At 37.1% G+C, this 25,853-nt stretch overlaps 2 protein-coding genes across 2 annotated transcripts; one reads left to right on the top strand and one right to left on the bottom strand.

Annotated features, from left to right (window-relative positions):
• The first annotated feature begins 155 nt into the window (after positions 1-155).
• Positions 156-9,907, top strand: rnf5 (ring finger protein 5). Its single transcript, XM_042011512.1, has 6 exons — positions 156-487; positions 5,582-5,600; positions 7,321-7,433; positions 7,514-7,571; positions 7,662-7,773; positions 7,900-9,907. The coding sequence occupies exons 1-6, from the start codon at positions 282-284 to the stop codon at positions 8,016-8,018; spliced, it is 627 nt and encodes a 208-aa protein (XP_041867446.1). The 5' UTR covers positions 156-281; the 3' UTR covers positions 8,019-9,907.
• A 348-nt stretch (positions 9,908-10,255) lies between these two features.
• On the bottom strand, positions 10,256-25,389 carry slc44a4 (solute carrier family 44 member 4). The gene is made up of 22 exons (XM_042011967.1): positions 25,198-25,389; positions 20,685-20,733; positions 20,434-20,507; positions 18,461-18,539; positions 18,262-18,361; positions 18,044-18,172; positions 17,860-17,920; positions 17,650-17,770; positions 17,043-17,126; positions 15,766-15,878; positions 15,254-15,376; positions 14,612-14,711; positions 14,262-14,354; positions 14,030-14,132; positions 13,042-13,301; positions 12,615-12,709; positions 12,312-12,415; positions 12,030-12,103; positions 11,838-11,908; positions 11,207-11,301; positions 11,030-11,114; positions 10,256-10,832 (listed from the first exon to the last, which is right to left on the bottom strand). The coding sequence occupies exons 1-22, from the start codon at positions 25,238-25,240 to the stop codon at positions 10,726-10,728; spliced, it is 2,163 nt and encodes a 720-aa protein (XP_041867901.1). The 5' UTR covers positions 25,241-25,389; the 3' UTR covers positions 10,256-10,725.
• Positions 25,390-25,853: the final 464 nt, after the last annotated feature.

Below are 25,853 nucleotides of genomic sequence, written 5' to 3'. Positions count from 1 at the left end.
GTGTGTGTGTGTGTGTGTGTGTGTGATTATTATTATTATTATTATTATTATTATTATTATTATTATTATTATTATTATTATTATTATTATTATCATTCGTTCTGCCACGCCCCCGCCGTTTGTTTTTCCGGAAACGGAAGTCGTCGTGCAGCCAGTCAGCCGCAGCCGTTTCTCTTCTGTCTGTGGCAGTCGCAGTTCAGACTCAAGGCTAGCGATAGCTCGTCTCCGGCCTGTGCGGGTTGGCTCCCTGCGTTACTTTCTTTACTTGTCCGGTAAACATTATGGCGGCCGCGGATTCCCGCTTCTCGAGTGATGGCGGGCCGGCCAGCAGAGGAGGATATCATTCCGGAGAAAGCAGCAACGACCGCGACGGACCGGGCGGCAGCGGGGAGAGCGAACGGGAGCGAGATCGGGCTTCCTTCGAGTGTAACATTTGTTTGGACACTGCCAGGGACGCTGTCATCAGTATGTGCGGCCATTTATTCTGGTACGAGATGGAGCAGGGTGGAGGGAGTTTGTTTTGTTGTATTGAGGTGTTTGTTTTCGTTCAGCCCACCGGAGCTGAGTGTAGATTGGCCGTCTGCGCGGCCTTCTTTACCGTCAGTTGGAGTTATTGTTGACGGCGGAGTCACGCCCTCGACTAATCAGTCAGTGGGAGATGACAGCAGCCAAGAGGGCTCATCGTTTATTACCAAGGCAGTAATTGGTTAGTTGTCAGTGCTGAACTTCAGCCGTCAATATTAATCATTTATTACTGATCACCTTATTTAGACTCTACATGTGTCATCAGCTCAGTCAGTGCCCCCTCCCTCATCCCTCACACTATGTTACACACTAACTTCTGTTAAAACTGCTTGGTGATCATTGACAGCTTTCAGATAACTTTCTGCTCAACTACTCAAAACAGCATTGTCTAAATGTGTCAGGCTCAAATAAGAAAACCACGTTTAAAGCCAAAACAAAACAACAATTCTACGTTTTTGTGTTTGTCAGATTAATATCATTGTAAAATCAATGTTTTGGTTTTGGTCTGTTGGGAAACAATAAACCTTTTCAACAAATATCAGCTAATTTTTGATAGATCCAACTCAGGCCGATCCAATGTCCAGTTGTGCAAGACTCAAACCTTTAAACCACATGTTTCAAACGTGCACATGCTCTGTGATGTGTACCCATCATTCATGAGTTGTGAGTGTTCACAGTTGGCTCACAAGCTGAGGTTAATGTGAGATTAGGGCCAAGGAAGTGAGGACGGATTGGGGTCAACTTTAAGGGCATTATGAAGAGGTAAAAGTTACAACAGTTGCAAGAAGAGTATGATTTACCTCAAGGAGTTAGAGGGCCTGTTTTTAGTTAATAATGATGGTGATATGCATGAGTATGCGTGTGTTTTGGAAACGCAGACATGGATGTGATTGCAGTTGTTATCTCCTTTACGTTGGCAAATTATTAATTCAGCAGAGAAATCCTGTGTAGCAAACACAACAAAGTCAACCAAATGTCTTCAGCTGCGAAAAACCATCATGTCACATACTATAGGTTTAACGCTACAACAGCACAGTCCCAGCCTATATATCTGACCCTGATAAATGCATCCTTAAGCTCAAGCTAACTGATTAGCAACAACACACCCTCACACCTATGTGCATCTATCCATATCTCCAATAAACACTGAAGGACAGTTTCAAGTCTGGTAGACAGTTAATTAGTTAAACAGCAGCTACATTTCATTTAAAATCTAAGAAATGTAAGAAATCAATGTGTAACAGTGTTAAAGCTGCAGTGGTTACTTCAGTAGAGAGTCAGAAGAAATTTAACCTCCAGTTGTTTTATTAGGAATTAACAAGTTTAGGTTAAACAAGTTTTCTCTGGTGTCAGCTGTTAGTATTTGCAGCCTTTGTCATGTTATACAGTATATAGCGTTGCAAGCTCACTATCTTGTGATTTTAAACTTGTCTATATGGGCTAACGCTTGAATTAACATGTTCTACACATTTTTTTTCCATTAACAAAATATATCCTGCTTTAAGTCATTTTAAGATATAAAATGTAGGATATTTAAATTTTAAAATGTGTAAGGTGCTAAATTTAGCATGAAGATAGCAGTCATATCTACTTTCCTTTTTAATCTTTTGCTAAAAGACCATTGTCTAGAGCATATTTAGGAAAAAAAATAGTACAGACATATTGTCAAACTAAGATTTGATACTTGGCCTGGATGCTTTTCTCTAGAAACAGTTTCAGACAATATCATTTGTTAAAGCTCCTGTGTTATGTGCTGATGTAATCTGGTTGCTATGTTACAATAGTTTCCCCCTGTTAACAGAACTCATGTATAATGTGATGCAACTATTAGCAAGGTGGACAGATTTTGACATCAGCTTACCTGCAGCAACAGCAAATTAAAATTGCAGCAGTGCTGCAAATTGCATTGATATTGTGTTCATTAGAGAATAACACAGCATGTGTTACATTTTGGTATTTCTCCATATCCTTTATCAAATGCTTGCAAATGTTGATATTAAAGTAATTAAAACAGCGACTAGTTTGGCTTTCAAGCGTCACACACTGTAGCTGCATTTCTCAAGAAATCTTCTTGATTGTTTTAAAATGGGACTAATACGAGAAACCGTAGCAGCTTCTTAATAGTATACTCTTTCAGAAGGAAATGCAGAAAGCAGCCCTGCCAGAGTCCAGAGGGATGATTTATGTGATGGAGACGTTTAGTGTCTCTAATACTTGGAGGTTAATGAGCATCTGACAGCTTTACAGTGGGCACGAGGCCGCTTGAGGAGACTTGAGATGCCCCCCATACAGGTTACTGTGCAGTTCATTTTCTCTCCCAGTACCAGATGTAAGCTTAAGTTAAATTTAGCCATTGAGAAAAGTTGTACTTAAAAAAATGGGACAGAAATAAACTAGCAGCTCTAGTAAACCTCTGAAAAAGAAGCCTAGATTCAAGTGTTTTTGAAACCTCCAACATACACAGCAGTCTTAATGGATCAGACACAAAAAAAAGCACTTGAAACCATGACACATTCTAAATCAGTATAAATATGTTTTTCCCCTCCTTTAATTTTAACATGTTGATAATCTTACAACCCCTCAGATTTATTAGGGTCCTAAACTCCATGTTTAAACTTCAAATAAATAGTCTATCAAACTTTTAGCCCTTTGTTTGAACCTCCAGACTTGAGCAGATGTAGTTCTGAATTTTGAAATTTAAAATTTTATTTCAACCAAAATAATCTGAAGTCAAATCGAGTTTCCTTTTTTAAAAGAACCTTTGGGTTGTATTGCAACAAATATTCTGTTAAGATTAGACATCTTTCCAGTATCTAATCACAATAACGACCCTTACATGAATAACTTGAGCCTCTGTCTTGGTACAGTTGGGTTAAAATGCATTTATAGCACTATTATTAGTACTATAGTTAGTTAAAATTAAAACAGCCCTTCTGTCTTTTTCCCTTAACTTAACTAATCAATGAAAATTCAGCAGATTTATTAGTCTGGACTAGGTTTTGCTGTGATTACCTCTGCTACTGTCTACTGTTTGCTGTAAGTCATAGCATGCTAAGAGACTCATAACTTTGCCAGAAATACTTTGCCAGGAAGGAGGCAAACATCTGTTTCTACTGCCAACTTTTAAAGCTGAATGTCAGATAAGTGTGTGTCACAATACACAAACGTTCATTTTGAAAGTATCTTCCTGAGCTCCTGATTTAAGATCAGAGGAGGCAAACTAATCTGGTCTTGGCCTGCATAATAAAATGTTATGAAACAAGACTCCATTTGATTAGATTTCACAGGGGTCACATGAAGGAGTGTGTTGTATTTTAAAGGAAGAGTTCCTTCCCAGAAAAGCTAGATTTCTCTGTTTCTTCACATGTTCCACATGTGTAATCCGAGTTGAAGGGGCTGTCATGTTAATCACTTTGTTCATCTATTTTGTGTCTGAAATTAAATAAACCCTCTACACGCTGACCATTTTATATGTGTGTGTATGGAAGCCCTGCAGATTGACACAAGCTTATGTTTTGCTTTCTGGTTTGTGACCCCCCCCCCATCTTTACCTTAAGGGGTTTGTCTGTTGGCTTACTGAGGCTGAGGAGATGTGGATTACTGCATCTGAATGTTTTGTGGTTAAGACGGTGGCAAAAACAAGCCCTGCCTGTCTCTCTGGATCCAAGCCACTTATTGTAGGTTTATCTCCAAAAGAATCTCTGACTTAGAAAATAGGAATCTCAGAAAACAAAAGATGTAGGTTAAAGTAGAAATTCCCAGTAACATTCAGTTTCAGCTTTATGAAAGGCTACTGTGCTGGCTGTGTGTACTTTAATTCATGTCAAACATGCTCATTTTAGGACATGTAGTGTAGGATTAAGATAAAGTTTGAAAAACAAAGCTAAAAATTTAAGTAGTAACTTTATGGCAGCCATCATCTACCAGCTTCATTGCAGGAATGCTGCAGGTTTACTTTCACTGTTGATTGCTTTGCTTCTTGGTTAGTATTTTGGACTTTTTCAGAAGTCCCCAAAGGCTCAGTGATTCCAGATTCCAGCAGGATAATCCCTTGAACAATGAGATTCCTCCAGTCTCTCGTTCCATCACCTGACTTTGCTTTAGATTTTTCCTGATATTTCTCTGCTCATGACTGACGAAGCTGTAAATGTTGTGGTCCAGAAGCCCATTGAAGGCTGCTATGAGCAGCCTCAGGTGCTTTGGAGGCTCTTAGTTGATCTGGGTTAATATAGTTTGCCATTCCCCACTGGCTCTGGACTGTTTAGTGCATTTGAAATGGTTGGTTTGCTCATTAATGGAGCTCAGATTGCAGTTGCTTGACCCAGAACCCTGTTGACTTGTTATAGTTATATGAGGGCTCTTAATCTGCGCACCAGCTTTGCAGCCCATTGGTATTCTGTTTTTTTTTTTTTTTTTTTTTTATGTCAGATAGAAAAACCTCAGCTGTGAATTTGGACCTAAGCTAGTTTTTAATTAACCCTTTTCTCTCGTCATCTGTTTCAGTAACTATGTGCTCGTTGAGGCTCCTTGGGGTGGTTCATAGGAGCGTAAGGACTGGAAGATGCTGGTCAGTTTCCAAAGGGTCATATAAACAGCTTATACCTGCATGGCTCAGAGAAAGACCTTTGATTCTTTATATTTTGCGTGCACATTTAGCAGTCTTGAGCTGTATTACTGACTTCGCGTTTCCACCAAAGTCATGTGGCGTCTCCTCAACCTTGCATCCTGCTCTCCTGCAATGCAGCAGGAGGTCAGCAAACAGGAAATACTCTGATGACAACAGATGGAGTATATTAATACTGACAACAGGGAGCAGGGATGACCGTAATCAGCCACGTCCTTTGAAACAGGTTTTTCTGGCAAGGTGTGAGAGTCACAGGTGATACATGACAATGTGTTCACTCTCACACCCGTAATATTTCTATTAAGATACTCTGATACCCATTAATTTTCTCCACAAGTGCTGGTGTTATTGATGTAAGCAGCTGGTATTTTTGATAGATGGGAGAGATTGCGAACATGTGTATTAATCTGTGCTTTTCTCTTGTCTTTACAGCTGGCCTTGTCTTCATCAGGTGAGGGCTTCTTCTGTTCAGTAGTTGGTGCATGTAAACTTGTCTAAAATCTGACAAAATTTTGTGCTTTTTCTCTTTGAATTTTGAACAATTTGACAAAACACAACAATTTGCATGGCTTTCATGCAGAGAAAAGTAGGCCAAGAATATGTTTGCTTTTTAATGTCCATTTAATGTAAATGGAACAGATTATTTTGTGCCTTATGATGCAACTATAGACTGGATAAAATACATGCCTTTCATATCTGAACAATGAAGTCAACATATGTTTACATATGCAACCAGATTAAGGTCTTGGTCTGAATAAGACATAATTATGTAAACAGCGTTTTCTGATCACCTTAACCTCTAAAGTCAAATGTGAAATGAGCAATAATTAAAGTAAACTGTGCGAGGTGCTTATATTAATTGTATTACATAGGCTTACAAATCCTTAAATTGCGTTGTTAGATTTTACTGAAGTTTTAACAGTCCTACAACAACACTGCTGCTTCACAATGCATACACTGAGCTCTATAGTTGCCAGGTCAAGGTATTATGAGATTCCAAGAGCTTGTTGTCACAGATAAGGTCACTGATTTCTGTCACAAGATCTGGCAACATGGCTCTGGCAGAGTTCACTGAAAAGCAAGAATTATGCAGTCACAAGAATCATCCTGTTTAAAGAGCTGCTCACGTAAACATTATAATCAGAATATTGACTTGGACCTTAGATAAAGGGCATTGCTCAGACTTTAGCTGTGCATGCATGTGTATCAAATATGAATTAGCTTTAAAACTGCATGCTGTCTAATTGAAGTACTTGGGGTTAGAAATAGGAGTCCAATTAGAATGAAATCTGTAAAAAAAAAAAAAAAAAAAAAAAACCTTTCTCTTGTTGACTTCAGTAAATTATGGTCTCATTTAGAGTGAACTGGGTGATTTAGCAGACTTTGTTTTTGGGCAGAGCTACTTTTTTTTTGATAAGTTGCTACTGTAAGGCTGTGAATGGTTGACTACTTATTTATAACATCTGGTGCTTATGGACCTAATTAAAAATGCTAAATTCAAACCTTCAAGATGGTTGTTCATAGTGGTTATGTTAAACTTTTATGTGCATCTGTGGGCACAATTGGACATTGCATACTTCACGCCTGGCTTAGTTATTACTTAAAACCCTATAAAGAACCTCAAGATGAATTTTAGAAATGCTTCCTTTATGTCAGACCTCCCCTTCTTTATCATGTCTTATGATTGATATCAGCAAGGCTTTCCCAATTACCACTACCTTCGCATATATTATGTAAATTGACTTTCTCACTTGGGAAAAACGGAGCAAACGTGTTTAAGAAAAAGGTTGTGATGTAATGTCAGTAACTTAAGCTGCACCTGTCAGTTTACGTAGTGCAGCTTACAGACGTTAATGTACTTAATGCCATGTTTACTGCAGCCTCTTTACTACTCGCTACTTAACCCAGTAAGAGGTGATGCAACATATGGATGTGCTAGCTGCCGCCTACAGTGGTCTCCTCTGGTGTTAATGGGTTATCCACTTACAGCTTCAGTGGGTTACACTCTGAAGTAAATAGACTGTTTTAATTTGATTGTTTATTGTTCATCTAAAAAGTGTAGAAAATGTCAGTAGCTTTGAAGTGGTTTTGCTTTAAATCCCAGTCTTACAGTCCCTTTTGGTTTTATCCGACACTTATCAAATGTATTAACATCCCTCTTTTTCTCTCAGTGGCTGGAGACGCAGCCCAGCAGGCAGCAGTGTCCTGTGTGCAAAGCAGGCATCAGCAGAGAGAAAGTCATCCCACTGTACGGCAGAGGAACTTCCAGCCAAGAGGACCCCAGGTACGCCAGGTCGTCTGTGTGTGTGGTTCTGACTTAGCTTTACGGCTGCTGTGTAACCATCTGTTTCTGTTTTAAATCAGGTTGAAAACTCCACCTCGGCCTCAGGGGCAGAGAACGGAGCCCGAGACCAGAGGCGGGGTGAGTGTGTGTATGATCGTGGACAATTTTCTGGAAGTTCTGCTCATATGACTCCAAAATGTTCATTGTATGTATCCTGTCTGTACCCAGATGTTCCAAGGTTTCGGAGACACTGGCTTTCATATGTCTTTTGGCATTGGTGCTTTCCCCTTCGGCTTTTTCACCACAGTCTTCAACACCAACGACCCCTTTCACAGAGCAGGTAAACACACAAACATTAAAGCATTGTTTACCACATATTATAATTAGAGACAGCAGAATGTTAAAGTCTGTCTAATTAACAGTATTACCAGTAACAACCTTTATCATCTCTCTCCTCTACCATTAGACCAGTATGCAGGTGATCACCAAGGTAACGGTAACCACAACAACGGCAATAACAACTGGCAAGACTCCCTCTTCTTATTTGTGGCTATCTTCTTCTTCTTCTGGCTGCTGAGTGTGTGATCAAGACCAGATGGGATAGATGTTAGAGAAGATTGATGACTGGGAGGAAGGAGCAAGAAATAAAACAAAATTCACACACTCAGCCAGATTAACAGATACACATCTTACATTATGTCACCTGGGAGAGAGCAGAGTATCGTTTGATCCCTAAACAAGAAATACAGGTTTTCTCCCCCACAAAGTCAGACCATTATGCTCTGAAACACACATACACACACCTGCTCTGTTCATTTTGTTTATGCAAGAAACACTCACTGCAAAGTTGAGCGAATCCCAAAGTGAGTCATGTTAGCCCTCCCTCTCTGCACACACCTGTAGATATATGCACACTGGAAAGTGGACGGGGGTCTTGCTGTTGGTGTTCAAAGACAGTATTCATGATCAGGGTGAGCCATGTAAATGAGATTTTTTTGTTTGTTTTTAATTTGGAAGGTCAAACTCTGTAAACAGGAGGTTGTGGAGTGACTAAATCTGTTTAGGTTTATCACTGACGTCCCTCTTGAAGGAGTTCATTCCTCAAACAGAGGGAGGGAATCTCTTTGTAGAAAGAGTTAGCAAGCTGGAAACGGTGAGGACGGGGATGCATTACGTAACACACTGGCTGCTGTAGTAGACTTTTCTTTCTCTGGAAGGCCAAAGAGTAGTGGATCGGTTGCATATGATGCTGGAGTGGAAAATGTAATTATGCTCCTGTTTACAGTTCCCACATGAAATGTGCTCCTAGATTTGACAGAAATGGTAGTTGGGTGCATTTTATATACATTTGTCTTAACAAAAACTGCCATTACACTGTGAAGTCATTTGTAAATGGAGCCGTCCTTAACTTTGGAGTGTGTGCTGGTGTTCAACCACTTGTTGCTTGTATCCCCATCGTTCCCTCAGCGTAACAGTGCTGACAAAGATACGGGCTGGTGTAAGATTTTAGAACCAGTCCCCCCCCCCCCTGTCATTCATGTGCATGTGGATTACGTAACAGCACAAAGTGACAACAAGCAGAAAGAATCTTCTGGATCACTAATGTGCAAACATACAAACCAGTTTCAGGATTTATTGAATGACAGCTCACTGAACTTTGCCTCCTCCAAACTGACAAGATTACAAAACACCTCTGTCACTGTTGATTGGTTTTTCTAATCGTGTCTGTATCTGCTTATGTGTGTATACATTATATATTTGTACATATGAATATTGTAAATGCTGTTTTTATGTGTTTCTGACTGGATGACCAGCCATGTGCAACGAAGCAGGACAAGATGAGATATGACGTCTCAAGATGCTTTTACAGAGCAAGAAATGATCTGGTTTCTGTTTTTTCTGAGCTCCTTAACTCCCCCATAAAATTATTCATAATAATTAAAAAAAAAAAACAAAAGCTTCCTTCCCTACTAATGTGAATGACGAGTGCACATTAAATTTTCCCCTTTTACTGTACAAGCTGCTACTGTACAGCATCTGAAAGTGTAATTAACACACATTTATCTGTGTAAAGAAAATGTGAAGCTTCATCTCTGACTCTGGATGTGTAAAGAAAAAAAGTCTTATGACGCTTAGCTTACCTGCAGTGCTTCCTGAACATTTAGACAGTTACTTCATGCTGTTGCTTCAAATCTTTGTTCAGCCAAACTACATACAGTGAATCTGGCCTTGAAAATTCACGCCGGGGTCAGAGAAGAACCTTAAAGCTCTGTGGGATGAATTGAGTGTCAGCTGGGGTCATTATATCTTGGATTTTTGTCTGTTTAAGCTTAACATTGTATTAAGGGGCAATGTGACACTAAAATGATGGAAGCCACAAGTTGCTTCCATCTTTCATGCTTCAAGATTTTTGACTAAACATGGATATTGATCAAAACCAAATGGTCTGGATTAAAATTTGATTAAAACATTTAGTTTTGTGTTGTCTGTGTGCCTTACTGTGTACTGGCTGCATTATTAAAAGTGAAATAACAGATTCATCACTTTTACTTCTTCACAGCAGATTGAACATGATATCCGATGACATGACACCCGACTTAGAAATTCGGATTTTTACTGCAAGAAGAATATAAGTTTATGCATCTTAAATACTAAGACCAGCATTAAAATAAGGCATATATTGTTTCTGCTGTCGGATTTTGTGCTTGAAGCTATTGCCCTGCTCTACAAGGATTTGAAAATGATCATGGCAATCGGTTGTGCACATGTTCTGCAGTCATTAAAAGGTTTTAAAAGAACTAGTGTTAATTATAAAATGCAGGTTGATAAGCCATATTTAGAATTTTATTCACAATTTGATACAATCAATATACACTGAATATTTGTTTTATGAAATAACATTTGTACAAATATTTAAAAATATGTTGCATTTTTTTCATGGAGGAAATCAGAAAAAACCTAAATGTTACTGTTTTAAGTTGCTGAACTGGAAAAACGTAATCTATCTGAATCAGAAATATTTACACCTCTAAATATATGAAAAATCTTAGAAACAAAATCTTTACCTTCATAAATGTAGGTCAAATATAAAACACCACTATACCTGCAATAGTTCACTCCTTTCATGTATACAGTTCTTAGTACTTAAATAAATGATAAAAAAAATTAAAAGTGCAATATTAGCAAATCAGTAAACGGACAATAAAAAAGATGGAGTGCTAGTTAAAAGACAAAGCTAAAATAAAGACACTTAACGTCGACAGTGTGGAGCTTTCATGAACTTCATTTCCTTTTACCCTTTCTTCGGAGCCTTGTTGGATTTGTTGAGGATCTTCATGAGGTTTGCAGACATGAAGTACGGCTTGTGCAGCGATCCATCGTTGCGCTCCAAGTCCTCCACTGTGAGAGTTACAGCAAAAGTGCATCAAGTGGAGAAACATACTGTAAGTGTGTTTGTTTATTATAGTAGAATTCAGTTTTGTATTTGAGTTTTACAGCCAAGAAAAAAAATGCACTTCTTGCTAATGTGGAAAAACCGTCTAACATAAATGTGGACATACTTAAAATAAACACCCAAAGTATAGATGTGTACTCACAGAAACAGAGGAAGAGTGTGTCGACACACATGTTGTATACGCTGAAGAATCCATGAGTTATGAGGTAGCTACCAAACACCACCGTCTTCAGCAACACAGATTTGGGAAAAAAAAAATAAGTTTTTTAAATTATAATGAAAAAGATTAAAAGCACACAAAGAGCGATTAGTAGCTTACAATAATTGGCATCCAATAGTAGTTGAGGCTTTCAGAGCGGAACGTATTGCCTGGGAGCTGAATTCGTCCAGAGAAGAAAAAGAAGGACAAAACACCTGGAAAAAAATAGAAATACAGAGCTGTGAGGTCTCCTGTCTTTTCTAATCCTAAAATAAAATTTTATTAGGTTTAAAGGTATTAACAACTAATACTGATATATTTTTTTTTTTTCTTGGATTCTGCATTTATTTTCTCATTGTGAAAGAACTGCCGGCTGAGAGAGAAAATTCCCCGTAAGTGAGAGACGTAATAAGTGACTGATCTGCTGATTCTGATTACCACTCAATCAAACTAAAAACCACTAATAAATAATTCACTAATATAGGATTACCAACAGATCAAATGACTGAGTGATGGGTAAGGGGGTGCTCATAGTGATAACTTGATTCTTCTATCCTAATTATCAAATTTTTTTTAAGCCAGAAAAATGATGTTCTCTGCTTTATAAAAGATAAAAACATATTAATTCATGTTTCAAAATGCTTCAAATCCTAACAAAGCCATTCTGCACATTTAGTCTTAACCTGCGGTGAATGTTTACAGCAGATACACAGATCAGTTTTGCCTGATGCAAAGCAAGTGGCATCCTCACCCACTCCTCCAACCACCAGGAGCTTCCCAAAGAAAAGCAGCACGTCGGTCACTTTATCGAGCACCACAACCCTGCAGGTCAGAGTAACACAACGCTGTTCTGAGTGTCTCTCAAACGAATGCAAATATATTCAGGATGTGGACAGGCCAGGACTCGTTTAGTGTATAATGTAGGAGCAACTGGAGCACTTACCTTATTATATTTCTCATGAGCAACTTGAAAGCATTTTTGGCTGAAACACAGAAGTTCTTTCCGTAAATAGCAATCTGAAAAGAAAGTAAAGTTATGACAAACAATATCCAACAAAGTGTGCTGAAATAGGTCAGTGTTTAGTCATGGTAATACTCTAATCATGTGCTGATGATGATAAGTTTCTGTTTGGTGAAAGTTTAAAGCAAAACATGTTTTCTAATCTTTAGGTAAATGGTTCTTATTGTAATAAAAAAAAACTGTACGATAAGATGCTGTGCTGACCATGATGTAAGCATTCCTGTTGAGGAACTTGATGAACTTCTCCAAACACCAGAGGCAACACTTCATGCAACACAGTATGAAACGTGCAACTGGATTCTGCGCCGCTGGGTACAAGAAAGTGAAAATAATCAGTATTGTTGATTTGTTCACGTCAAATATGTCAAAAAATGTTTGTAAATAGTTATTTGTTGTGTGAAAACCACAAGTCTCTAAAATACAGAAAAGCTTTGCCATGATGCTCTTAAATGATTCAGCTTGTGTAGGAAAATCATCAACTTATCCAGTTTGTTACATCAGCCTTACCTCTTGTTTTGTGGTCAATGTACTCCAGGATAATCCTCGCTATCTGAACCAGGGTCAGGATCAAAGCACCAAATGCTAATGAGCCCACATGATACCTAAAATTATAAAACAAACATTTTGCCTTACAACCTCAATAAAAACGTAACTTACAGAGGAATAAATGGAAAGCTTATTCTGTCACCTGCTTCAATACAGAACAGAGAATTCATTGTAATATATGATGTTGTCACAGTATATTTTAGTTAACAGTGATTAAAGCTGATCATTTAAAGAAGAAAGATACTGGTTTTCCTTTGAAAAACCAGATCTGACATGTTTGCCGTATTAAAGCTTTCTGTAGATCTAGTGCACCATCTCAGAGAAGGAGTGGAAATTGCAATCCTGCAAATGTAACTTCACTGAAAGAGTCAATGATTTTCTGACATACCTGAGTGAACGTATAAAGCTGCCACACAATGGAAACATGGGGATGTCAGCTGGTTTGTTGAAGGCCCAGTAGTAGGAGGCGAAGGCCCCCGCCAGTGTACACTGTCCCAGGGCAATGACAAAGTTGACACACCAGAGAAAAGCAATTGCGTTGTAGATCTGCAGGTTGAAGAGGTTTTTTTGGAAGAGACCCTCATCGTTGTATTTGATGAAGATGCAGCTGGCTGAGGGGCAGGATGAATAATTGGACGGGGTGAAGGTCTAAGAGGAGGAGATGGCAGAAAGTAAAGTGTGTGACAGAGATCCTGTGAAATTACATTTATCTGACTGCTATTAACTCCCTTTTATATAATTATATTACAATCGCTGCTTTGACCCATGTCTCCTAACCAACCAGCGGAAATGTAGCATGGAGTGATGTGTCCATCAACTCAACACTGGTGCTGTTGTGGAAAACCCAAAATAGATCTATTGAGTGTATATGGAAGCTAATCGAGTGTAACATGACTTGAGAAACTCAAAGAAGCAAATCTGGTTGAGCTGCAACAGCAGAAGTCGTGTCTGTATGTGTCATCTAGCTCACAGTAAACTAAGAAAGCAAGAAAACAAACAGATTAATTCAAACATCAAAGTAAGTACCAAACCAGTAAACATATCAATACACATCATAGTAAACAGGAGTTTGTTTTTTCAATCTGTTGCTCATCAAACTCACTTTATGTTCATGTGTTGCTCCGCAGTTGAAGCTCAGAAGATAGCATCATTATATAGTATGCAAAAATCAGACATTAAATCGTAGCCAATGTCATTACATGTTTGTCATACAATGAGGATTTGGGTGAGCTTATAAACTGGCTGAAATCCAGTGGTGTTTAGCTGCATTTGAAGCTTATATTTCTTCAATTTCCTTCAAATAAGCATAAAATGGGAGAAATGTTCACAGAAGGAAACATTTTTATCCACATTAGGTTTGCACTTTTTCCACTCACCTGAGGGTCACAGCTGTCAGAGCCGTTAATGCTCTTGCATGCACTTCCTGTGGAGTTTAGCGCCACTACTTTGTAGACCGGCCCACCTGAAGTGGCCAAATATCTAAATACATCATTTTAAGAGAAAAACTGATACTGTGAACAGTACAGATTATTGTACTGTAAAAGCTTGTATATACATCATGCAGCATATGGTACACAGTTAATGATCCACATAGAAACTTAAGGATACAAAGCAGTGGCAGCCCAGTAGGCGACGCACACCAGCAGGAGGGCGAAGGTGATCAGAGGATACAGAAGAGTGAACATCATGTGACCAATTGCTCTGAAGAATGTGAACACATGCCACGGTCAAGTTTCACTTTGTAAATACAAACAGATGTAAAAATGAATAATATCTAACTGGTGAGAAAATATTTTAGTTATTAGTTTTACTTTATTCAATTAAAAGAAAACTGCAAAAAAATTAATTCCTCTCAAGTTCAAGAAAATAAATTTAAACAATTGTGTTTTATGTTAGCTTCAATAATCATAAGTAAGTCAGTGTTATGGAATACTATTTATTGTTATAATAAAACTCACTTGCTGGACTCTTGAATCAGAGCGATGGCTATGAGGATTCTGGTCCGGAGGAAGATGATGGTCAGAAGAATGATTGCCTCTGCCACAGATACCATGATCACTGAATAAAAAGTATTAGAATAATGTAACAAGGAAAGGTCAAAATAATGCTACACGCCCCTCTGCAGCCTATACTATACAAACTGTCCTTGTACTCACATCCAATTCACTTCATACATGCATGTCAAATCTGAGGAAACTTAATCAGAAGCATTTCACAATGTCACTGATGAAAAAATGTTGCAGACATGGCTGCAGCATTTTCATTGTTTCCATTTTCATATGTAGATGTTTGAGCAGGTGTGACTCAGGACTAATTATCGTTTCCATTTTGTACCGCTTGTCTACTCTTTATAGGTCTTTTCTTGAGTAAAAGTTGTTAAATGTTACCACTTATGTCTATGGAGGCATTCATTTACATTATACGGACCTCTTTTTCATATCTATTCATATTTTTGTTGTGTAAACAGCAGGCTTTCCAAAAATACAAGTAAGCTTCTGGGGAAATTAAAGGATATCACTGTTACTAATACTATATGTGTTAGGGACACAAACACACTTGATTTAGTCAAATAAGATCCAACACGTTTAACTCAGACTCACAGAAAGCCAGCCAGGTTTCTTGGACTTGCAGGTAAACTTTCACATTTGTGGTGAAACCGACATCAGAGATGCTAGCAGAATTTTGTTTGTAGTTATTGTACTCCCAGTAGCAGTGCCATATCCCTGTAATGGAAAATAAGTCATTGATATGCAGAATTAAAAAAAAACAAAACAAAACAAACAACAACAAAAAAAAACTTTGAGGCTAAAAATAACAAGTGCTAATAAAACTCCACCTACATTAAACACAGATCAATAACCTTTTGCATTGCAGGAGATAAGAGTCTTATACTCTTAATACTCAGATAGAAACATGATTCATTTCTGAAAGTCAGAATGGAGCTTACATGATCTGTCTCTGCACAGCTTAATCCCTACATATGAATACTTTGAGTTTAACTTACAACAAAAATACTCTATTTTTACTACAAAAACAGCTTACCATTAAAGTTCCATCCAGAACAACACAAACATCACTTTAAAAAAATGTTAAAAATCAGGTCAGTTTTTACCATATGCGCCAGCCCCCAGGACTCCTACGATGAGCACCCACACCATGACTGGAGCAGTGAACCTTAACAGCAGCAGGAACAGCATACTGACCAGCATGCTTATCAGCAGGCCGCTAAGACCAGAGACAGACACGAGCAGGAAGGTTCAGTCAAAAGGGATATTACACAACAATAAAGCACAAACGATAAACTGTAAGGAACATAAAATTTTCAAGTACTGTATAATCTCCGAGGATAGCAGCAATAAAAACAAACAGTTTAATGAACAGCTCTGCCTTTTAAACATTTATTTTAATTTAAAGCCCTGGACACACTGGGGGCAAACAGCACAGGTCAAAACACAGTTCCTATCATTCTCTATCATAACTTCGCAAACTAGTTCACTGTGCCCCCAGTGTGGGGTAGATGTGTGTGTCCCATTTTCAGCATTATTGCATCTGGAAAAAAAAAATGAAACACTTTTTTTCATTTTTAACTTCAGCTCGCTCCCTGTTTATAGATCCTGGCTAATGATGAGGTATATGACCCCAGGTATACCCCTGGTAAAATATAAGAATATATTACAGTTTGTTTAGAGCTTACAAACTACACAGTTTGTGCTGCTGCCTTTAAAACCTAATATCACTGATCAAAGTATACATTTTCCAAATTATTAACAAAAAACAACAGCAAAAAATGGTTAAATTTACCAATCCAATTATCTGTGTGGTCAGGCGAGAAGCATAATTCTTCATCTTAATGTAAATTAATACTCATGCTGCCCTGGTGCATTTTCAACTTTTCATTTTTAAGATCAGTGGTGTAAAATAAACATAACTTGTAAGCAACAATAAGATCCAGTAAACTGCTGTGATGACAAACAAGGGCCTTGGTTTTAATTATTGAGAAAGTGTGAGAACAATTTTGGATATAACATTATCTATTAAAAATTTTTTAAATGATTTACATTTTTTTTATTTATACTTTAGCCTTAAATTTTACACAGTCACTTGTTGATGTTAGTTTAAAACAGGTCAGAGAATTTCTGAAAACTTAAATTCACTCCAAGTACAAATTTGGTATAGGTAGCAATAATTTTGGCTTCATCTGTACATGACAATTTAAAAAAAAATATGTAAAATTTAAGACAAATGTTCCTCATACATGTATGTGACATACAGATCATCTAAAATATTATTCTGGGTTTATCTAAATAAACAGATTCATTTTGATGTTACACACTGAAATCTGATTGTGCATGTCAGCAGGTGTCAGTGAAGATTAGGGAGGCAACTCACACAAGGATCCACGGCCATGATGTTGCAAAGTCTTCAAAGATTCGGATCCCGACATCTTTGGCATTAAAGCCATTAAAAATGTCCCTGAAAGAGAAAAAAAATGTTATTGGGAGTTTTCCTTTAAAACACTAAGAGTAAAAAGTAAAAAGAGATAAAGAAAAGGCCGAGTAACGTCCTGTAAATGATCATCATGCAGCTGATAGCAATAATTGTTTTAAAGCCTAAATCTTTTTACCACTAAGTGTCTAAACAGACACAAAAAGATAGAAAAGAAAAAAAAAGATAGATAAATAAATAACCCCAGACAGTCAGCTTAGAGGGACAGGCTATGAGAAAAACTACACATTAATAGTCTAATGCTGCAAGTCCCAAGAGAGCATTCTACATGGCATCCAAGGCTGCTGTGCATCATCGACTTTGACACAGCAACCAGAGAAACCACCCAGCTGCTACACTATGGCTAAACAGAAAAACTCACAGTCACTGACCCTGAGCTGGGGAAGAGAGGAAGAAAGAATAGGGTTAAATGTAAGAATGTGGGTTAGTTCATTTGTGTAGTTAAATTTTAATAACACATTTATAATAAGGTCTGAAACCTGACCCTTACCCAGTGCCATTCTTGAGTTGGTTGACCATGTCGTTAACTGTGGAGGGTAAACCTGGAATACTGGAAAAATAACTCGGGATGTCCGGCAGAGCTGAAATATTAGGCAAACATCTTCCCAGCACTATCAATGGAGGAAAGAATCACAATCAATCTGGGATGTTCTCTTTTAAACACACAAGAAAATGAAGTACAGCTAAAACGTTCACCAACCAGAAATTGTGGGAGTGTAGAAGAAAGGGCACAGCTCCTTCTCCACAATTTCTTTCACAGTCTGAAAAAGTGTTCAGTTATCATTTGAAAAGTTAAGCAGCAATTTTATTAACCAGTTCTTTTTTTTTTTCTTTTTACTTTAGCAAAAGTAAATAAAACAAAGACCATAATATCTGTAACTCACCATTCCAGGATTTGTCAGGTTTAAAGATGGCACACACAGTTTTGGATCGAAAACATTTTTTGGCACGCCAGAGATATAATCATTTATTCTCACAGCCCAGAACCCAGTGGGACACACATCCACACACACCTATGGATCAAGAACAAAAACCATTACTCTTAGGACACTGGACAAGTGCAGCACAATTTGATAGAACATCATCAAGAAGCTTTCCCTACCTGAGTGGTTGGACACTGTAAACCATTCAGAGCAGTCGCCATAACATTAACAGATGTGGCACATTTGAGAATATCATAGTAGAACAAGTTTGGTCGGCCTCTGGGGGGGTAAAAAGTTACAATGATTTTGCTTTACATGACTAAATCTGCACACTTTTATGTTAAATAACATGAAAAGGTAAAATGGAAATTAAATTACTTGTTTGGTCCGATGCCGCAGAACCACCCAGTTGAATTTCTTGGATAAATAACATGTCTAGGATCTCCATAGACCCAAGCTGGTGGAAAAAAAACACAGTCAGTAAAACTGAAAAAGAAATTATTAAAAGTCAGTGATGTAGTTCTAATCTGACTTAAAAACCAAACTTTGTATAGTGTTTGGTCTTAGTTTGGCAGAGAAGAGAAAGAGTACTGATACTATTTGATGATTCATGAAAATATGCGGTGTGACACCAAATTCTGCTACAGATCAGATTAATTGAACTGATTGGAAAACGTTTCCCTATAACACTTTACAAATGTATGAAAAAAAAAGAAAAGAAACAGTCTGATATTAAAATTTGGTAAAAAGTTTCAATTTATTCTATATTATTAATATTATCAAAATGAGGCAGAATTATATCTATAACATCAACCAACTCCTAGTCCTTGCTGCTTTGCAGTTTTTCTCAACTGCTAAGACACATTTTTCGAAAGCTTCTCTCCTTTTTCTCCAAACTGTGAACATGAAACCCAATTTTCAAGATACATTCACAAAACCTCAGACTCTCCCTGCAAAACAAAACTCTCACCTCAAAACAGTTCAACCTGTGCCCAGAACTGAACTACGTTGTCAAACACTACATAGAAGAATAGTAAACATAATGCTCCGGACATGAAGCTGTAGAAATATCTTTATTGTTCACTGTAGGCTAAATGCATGTTGCAAAACAAAAAAACCTGTGCTGTGCATTTAGCACCTGTATACAGTAAGCCTACGTAGTAACATCGACAATATATATATATATATATATATATATATATATATATATATATATATATATATATATATATATATACATATATATATATATATCCACCTGAGCTCAGCATTATGCAACACAGGTGCATCACAATGAAAATGTGTTGGCAAGTTGTGTCTAAACATGTGAAAAGTGCTTACAGTTTTGCCAAAGGAGTGACTGATTCAATCAGTGGGTTCAGGAAACTAAGAATTTTATTCAGACAATAGGGCTTAGTGTTTTAGCAGTTGAGAGAAACTTTAACAGTAGTTAATGAAATATTTTAGACAAGCCACAAGAGGGCACAACAGCCATTTTCATTAAATCTGTTGACGTGTGAATGAACTGTCTCTAAGCTGCTTCGGTCACATGCTTTTGTCTAATGTTACTGGAGTTGAAATGTCCTGTTTTTATACTTAGTTTAGTTTAAGGCTTTTAATATGCAGTGAATGTTTGAATGTGTTTAGACACCTACATCTACTTAGTTTCAGTCAGCACATTTTAATTCCTTCTGGCTCATGCTGTTCTTCTGTATTCTGGATTACTATGGTGAAGTATCCCATTGCAGAGACAGTCACCAGAAGGGACAATTTGACTAAGGTCTCATGGCATTCTTTTTTCAGGTGTTAATGGACTAAAGACTAAGTCCACAGTTAATGACAATAGACCCTTAGGGGTCCTGACCACACTTACATATGTGAGGGTTATTTACACTTATTTTTTGCACCAAAATGAATTTGAAAATGATCATGACCTTTTATATATATATTCTACCAATTGGTAGAACGTTTTGGTTATGATAATAAATCCTCTAATGTGGCAGCCAGCAGACTTTTCCGCAAACCCACCTTAGTTTAATCACCCATCATGTGGTTTCATATTAACTCCAATATAAGAGATAACTGAATCATTGGGTCATACTAGTTGCTGGCACACATATGGTGACTACATAACCTGCCTAATCAGGCTGTTCTGTTGACTCTAGATAAGAGAGAGCCCTGAGTGTTGGAGTGAATTTGATGACGGCAATAAATATCTCCAGATTGGATGTTGATGGAGTAATAAGGACCGGAAGCTTAATTTCCAAACAAAAGGAGAAGCATTACGCATAAACTAATCCTTGTTCAGTTGACTTGCATAACTGCAATGTCAAGCAATATATTTTTCTTACCTAAAATTCCTACCCCTATGTAGCCGAGGACGACAGCCAAAAAAAGAACACAGCAGATTATATCGGTGCACCCTCTGTGAACAAAAAGAGACAAAGCAAAATGTGTGACTGGACAGTGTAAGCTGACGTTTGCTTTGTGGATGATAAATGTGTTTCCTTTACTTGACAGATCAAGCAAAGTACAGCTGGACAGATGATTTAGCCAAGTAGTTAATGAGATTTTATTGTTTTTTTGTTTGTTTCAGGTTTACCTTTTCTTTATGGGTCCATTGAAGTTTGGATCAAACTGAGCAGGGTCTCCTGGAGGAAAAAAAGAGGTTGTTCAACATTATTCAGTGACATCGTTGCTTATGGTCAAATTATCATGAACACATTAGTAGTTTAATCACCCGGTTTTGTAACAACGCTTAACCTTAAAATTCAAGTAAAGGAAGTGCAGATTTTCCTGTATGTACACTACAGTATTTGTGTACAATGGGGGGAAGATCTGTTCCCACAGAATAGACTATTATTTGAAAGACCAACTTTTAACCAGTGCTGTCTTTTAATATCAGGTATTTGGACCTAGAATGTTGCTTTATTTTTCATTTAGCTTGCCCCTGAATTAGTCATGATAGTGGTGTGTACATGTGTTCTAATTAAAACAGGGTGTTGCTGCTTTTTTTAAGTAACATTGTATTTCCTTGTGTCCTCTTCTCGCGAGTTAATGAGTTACAGTGCAAGCTAATAAGAAAAAAGCTTTCAGAGACATGGGAGAAGTTTTGTTTTATGGTTTGGTCACTGGCAGGAGTTTTAAAGTATGGTTACAACACAGAGGGAGAGGTATAACAGGAAGAAATGTGTCATCATTGCTTCCTGGAATAGAATGAAAGACTGTCAATAAGGGCAATGAATCCAAAGGGGGATCATATTTCTGCTGTACATAAAGAAGACAGAGTACTCTAGGCCGTGGTAGTCGCTGTATATGCAAACATAGAAGCATCACAGCTGAATTTCAGCCCTGACAAATGCAGCTAAGTTATTTAAATGACATTTGAATTCAGGGTTTAGTTTGTAGAGTCACAAACATTAAACAGGTAAAAGTTGAACAAATAATATGAAATGTTGTTGGAAACATTCCTTCTTATCCATGAGAGTCAGGTTTGTGAGGCTTGTGCAGCATGATCCTGTTATGCAGGAAAAACTTGGCAAGTCAAGTCATCCTTACAAATCAAGAAATTCAGCAATCATCTGAATCACATGTGAGCATAAAAACATTCACTTATTTTCTAGAAAGCTAATTGTAATGAGAAGTTATAAAGAAGGTATGAAGAGTCTGATGGGCCTGGGCAAAACAAACAGACACAATCAAACACCAGTATGCTGTGTTAATAACTTTCTTTTGTATGGATAATACCCATAAGCTCATCAAAGAAAACAAAATAATTTGTCACTACAGTTTCACCAAACTACTGCCATTGGAAGTGATTTGAATAGAACAAAATGCAGGCCTGTGTCAACACTGCAGGGAGACAAGCCTGCCATGCTTTAAATAGGATGCAAATAATAAAACAGGATGTGACTTCATCACGATTTACATGGCTCTTCTAGATGGACACAAATGCAGCACCAAAAATCTAACCACACACATTCAGAATAATGGTATAATAAAATCCTTCTAACAACAGAGAGGTGTGAGATCTGGAGTTGCTACGACATGGATAAAGAAATTTCCAACATCTCTGATGTCAAAGATTCTTCTATTGCCAAAGTCCAATGATAAATTAATACCTTATCGTTCAAACTGAACAACTCTTGTTCATTTGTACGAAGTGATTTTGTCAGAAAGACCAAATAACTGTTCTGTAAGCCATCTGAAGAATAATGTGGTAGTATTGTGAAATATACTAAACAAAGACCTTTTCACTGGTGTCCTTCTTTGTAATAAGTCTCATGTTACACATCTACAGAGATACGGCCGTGTTCAGCGTAAACAATGACATGGAAAGTTTCTCATTGCAACACGCATATGAAGGAATTGTGGTTTTTATACCCTAGCATAAAAAAGAAATAAAAGAATATGGTGGAAAGCTTTAAACCTGTAAACTTTGTACTAGAGTAACTGCAGAATATTTTTACAATTTTGATTTACAAAGTTTGCAGTGACGACGACTGGACAAGTTCATCAAATGACCTTGAATGAGTGATGGAGGTGGAAGTAGCTGTTGAGTTTCAGATTTCTCAGACAACTTGAAGAATGCATTCAACCCGTGCAATAAGTGGAAACGTTTTCTAAAGACACTGATCACCTGACTGAAGGACTGAGGATGACAAACTTGTGTAAATGTTGGTCAGACTGTGTGGCAAACCACATCCCTTTCAGTATGTCTAAAAAGATTGCAACGTGCATTGCATTATTATTTTCAAATATAGAAGGGTTTTTCTTTAAAAAGAAATTCTCAAAAGACTATCATTTAATAATTATTTATTAATCCTTAATCTTTAAAACCTTTAATGTAATATTTGACTAATAAAATAAATAAAGAAAAACAAAGAAAATCTACAACAAAACATAGAATAACCATACCAATCGTCCAATAACCAGACCAATCCCAAATACAGAACCAGTCAAAAGACACATCTACTCGTTTATAATGATTGGGTAGATGTGTCCAAACTTTTGAACGTTACTGTATATTGAGTTTAAATCAAACATTGTGATAAAAACATACAATTTTCACATCTAAGTAGATATGAAAAACTCATCCTCATATCTAATTGTTCCTCAGCTAAAATGTTAATCTGTTTTTTTTAATGGATAAAGTATTTTTTTCATCTTGACTATAAAATCTAATTCCTGGTTCTACATTAATGCGACCTGTGGAAAATGTAAATCTGTTTGCCATTAACAGCTGGAAAACTTATTTTTGAATTAAAGTAATACATGTATATTACAGATTTCTGACCAACCGATGACTCACGACTGAAACTTATCTTTTGGTTTATTCATATCCTAGACTTACTGAGTTATGTTTTAAAATGGTTCCTTTGCCACAAACAGCTTTGACAGAATTCTTGGTAAATGATTTCTAACAGAAACCTCTAACAAGTCACTTATTTGTCAACAGAAACTGTCTACACCTTCTTAACAGAAAACAGGTTGAGTGCTTCCAACAAGGAAAAAAACACTCTTTTAAAAGAGGAGATATATCACTGAAAAAGTTAATGAGAGAGTTCAGTTAAAACTGGAAAACGTTTCCTTATTCATACCTAAAGCAAATGCTCCCACATTCAGGAAGAATACCATTTTAGATACAAAGCCTTGTTTTGAAAGCCAACAGTAATACTGCGTTTATGTAAGTGGCAGCTCTGACGCTGAAAATGCCCGGATCCTTGATATTTTTCTAAGATATTTGAAGAGAAATAAAATCCATGAACCTCGAGGGAGAGTTTGTTTACTGCAGTTTAGTGTAACCTCCCTGAGTGTCAACAGATCTGTGAGTTCCTGAACACATCAGGAGCTAAAAAGAGTAAACAGGGAAGTATAACACAGAAAAGGTAAAATAAATCAACTTTAACAGAGGCAGCTGAGAGAAGTTTCTACAGAAATGAAAACTTTTCTGCAGTGGTTTTCTGCAACACAAATGTGCAAGAAAACCTCTTTCACCTCACGTTTTGTAATGTTGCTCTTTAACCAGTCACTTCCTTTAATTTTCAGCAGGAATCCATTGCCTTATCTAAACATAACTTTTATGGCTTCAAATTTTATTGATATATGACGTTTACAGTTATTTTCCTTCTGGTTTTGACAACATACTTCTGACAATGACGGAGGCTCAGAAATATCCTGGAGGTCCAGACCAGTAACCTTTTAACTGTTAGGCACAGGGCTAACCATTACACCACTGTTCAGCATCCTTTCGTCAGTTGAAATTGTGAAAACAGCAAATTTTCAATACATAGTGCTTACCTAAATCTGAGGCAAATGCAGCATCTGTGCTGCATGTGAAAAGAAGCTGAAGCTAAAGACTCTATGGCAGTCCCATTGTGCTGTACTTTTTTATACAGTTTATGTATGTAAAATAAAAGGTATACACAATATAGCAAAAAATCCAGCTAAACACTATCACGCCTGCATTATAATGCCTCATACCACTTACTTGGTTAGAAATTGTCTTCTCTCTGTTTGTAGTGCACCTAATTTTGAGAATAAAGACTATTGGGCTTTTAACTTCAGAACAATTTACACAAGTATTAAAGGTGAAAATGAAAAATATTGATTATATTGTGTAATTCCAATACATTTCTTTTGCTGTTTTATGTTTTCTTTGTTTTTTCATCAGCTGTCAACTAGGATAAAATACTTCTTTCTACTCCTGATAAAGCTGTGAAATAATTTAATAACTTTCCCATTACCACTATAGCTTTATTGTTGTGGGTCAACACCTGGCCTTAAGCAAAAAAATTCTCTCGTCTAAACCTTTTTTCATTACTTAACTTTAAGTCATTAAATTAAATGACTTAATTATGTTTGAAAGATTAACAGTCATCCTGAACATGATCTTAGTGTGACGTTAACCATGGTTTTGTGCAAGTTAAAAACCGGGAGAGCATGTTGATGATACAATTACATCAACTTTAAAAAACATTTGTTCCAAAAATGTATAAAGACGCGATATTTAGCATTATATAAGAAAAATGACATAGCTCATCGTATTCATAATTAGCTAGCAACTGGCTAAGAGAGGGTCCACAGGGGAAAACTAACGGTGAATAACAACTCACCATACTGGGAGTCCGAACTCTCCTCCTCTTGTTTTTTACCCATATTCCTCCGCTATTCCTCAAACAACCCTTACTGGTAAAAAAGTGAGTGTAAAACTTTACAAACAAGTATCTACAATCGATTTATAACGAACCCTACCGCGTATGCTGATACATGGTAACTAAGTGAGGAAATCTTTTCCTTCCTGGCACCTGTTACTAAGCGGTGACATCACGAGCGCACCTGCTAATGGACGTTTACCTGCGCAGAGGAACAAAGATTGTTTATGAGAAAGAAGTTTCACTCCTGACATCTGGTTATATGAAAATCCTTTTTCTCAGTCATATACAAAGGATAAGTTCCCAAGAGTCAAATCCACAGTTACTACTGTGAGACTGTGTCATCATTTTTCATTAAATGAAAACTTTTTGTGTTAAAATATTTTTTATAATCTGAGTTTCTTTGGCATAAATATATCTGACAAGATGAGGAAAAGCGAAGCAATGCTCTTCTTTAATAAAGGCTCATGGTTAAGGAGCTAGAGTACACAGACATTAATCGGAGGGTCAATGGTTTGATGCTTCATTTCTCTGGTCCACATTTAAGATACTGGGATAGATAGTAGGAAATGTGTTTTATAATGGCAGTTTTGAATTATAGCTTGCTGTATCTGTTG

Source organism: Melanotaenia boesemani, chromosome 17 (assembly GCF_017639745.1).
Source record: "Melanotaenia boesemani isolate fMelBoe1 chromosome 17, fMelBoe1.pri, whole genome shotgun sequence".
Classification (NCBI taxonomy): domain Eukaryota; kingdom Metazoa; phylum Chordata; class Actinopteri; order Atheriniformes; family Melanotaeniidae; genus Melanotaenia; species Melanotaenia boesemani.
Note: the sequence above shows the minus strand (reverse complement) of the source record. Positions and strands in the feature narration are given on the sequence as shown.

Coding starts and splice junctions, on each gene's coding strand:
- slc44a4 (XM_042011967.1), bottom strand. CDS start 25,240: ATGGGTAAAAAACAAGAGGAGGAGAGTTCGGACTCCCAGTATG. Junction 12,710..13,041: donor AGCTTTATACGTTCACTCAG/GTATGTCAGAAA, acceptor TTATAATTTTAG/GTATCATGTGGGCTCATTAG. Junction 11,115..11,206: donor ACTATTGGATGCCAATTATT/GTAAGCTACTAA, acceptor GTGTTGCTGAAG/ACGGTGGTGTTTGGTAGCTA.
- rnf5 (XM_042011512.1), top strand. CDS start 282: ATGGCGGCCGCGGATTCCCGCTTCTCGAGTGATGGCGGGCCGGCCAGC. Junction 7,572..7,661: donor AGCCCGAGACCAGAGGCGGG/GTGAGTGTGTGT, acceptor GTCTGTACCCAG/ATGTTCCAAGGTTTCGGAGA. Junction 7,774..7,899: donor CGACCCCTTTCACAGAGCAG/GTAAACACACAA, acceptor CTCTACCATTAG/ACCAGTATGCAGGTGATCAC.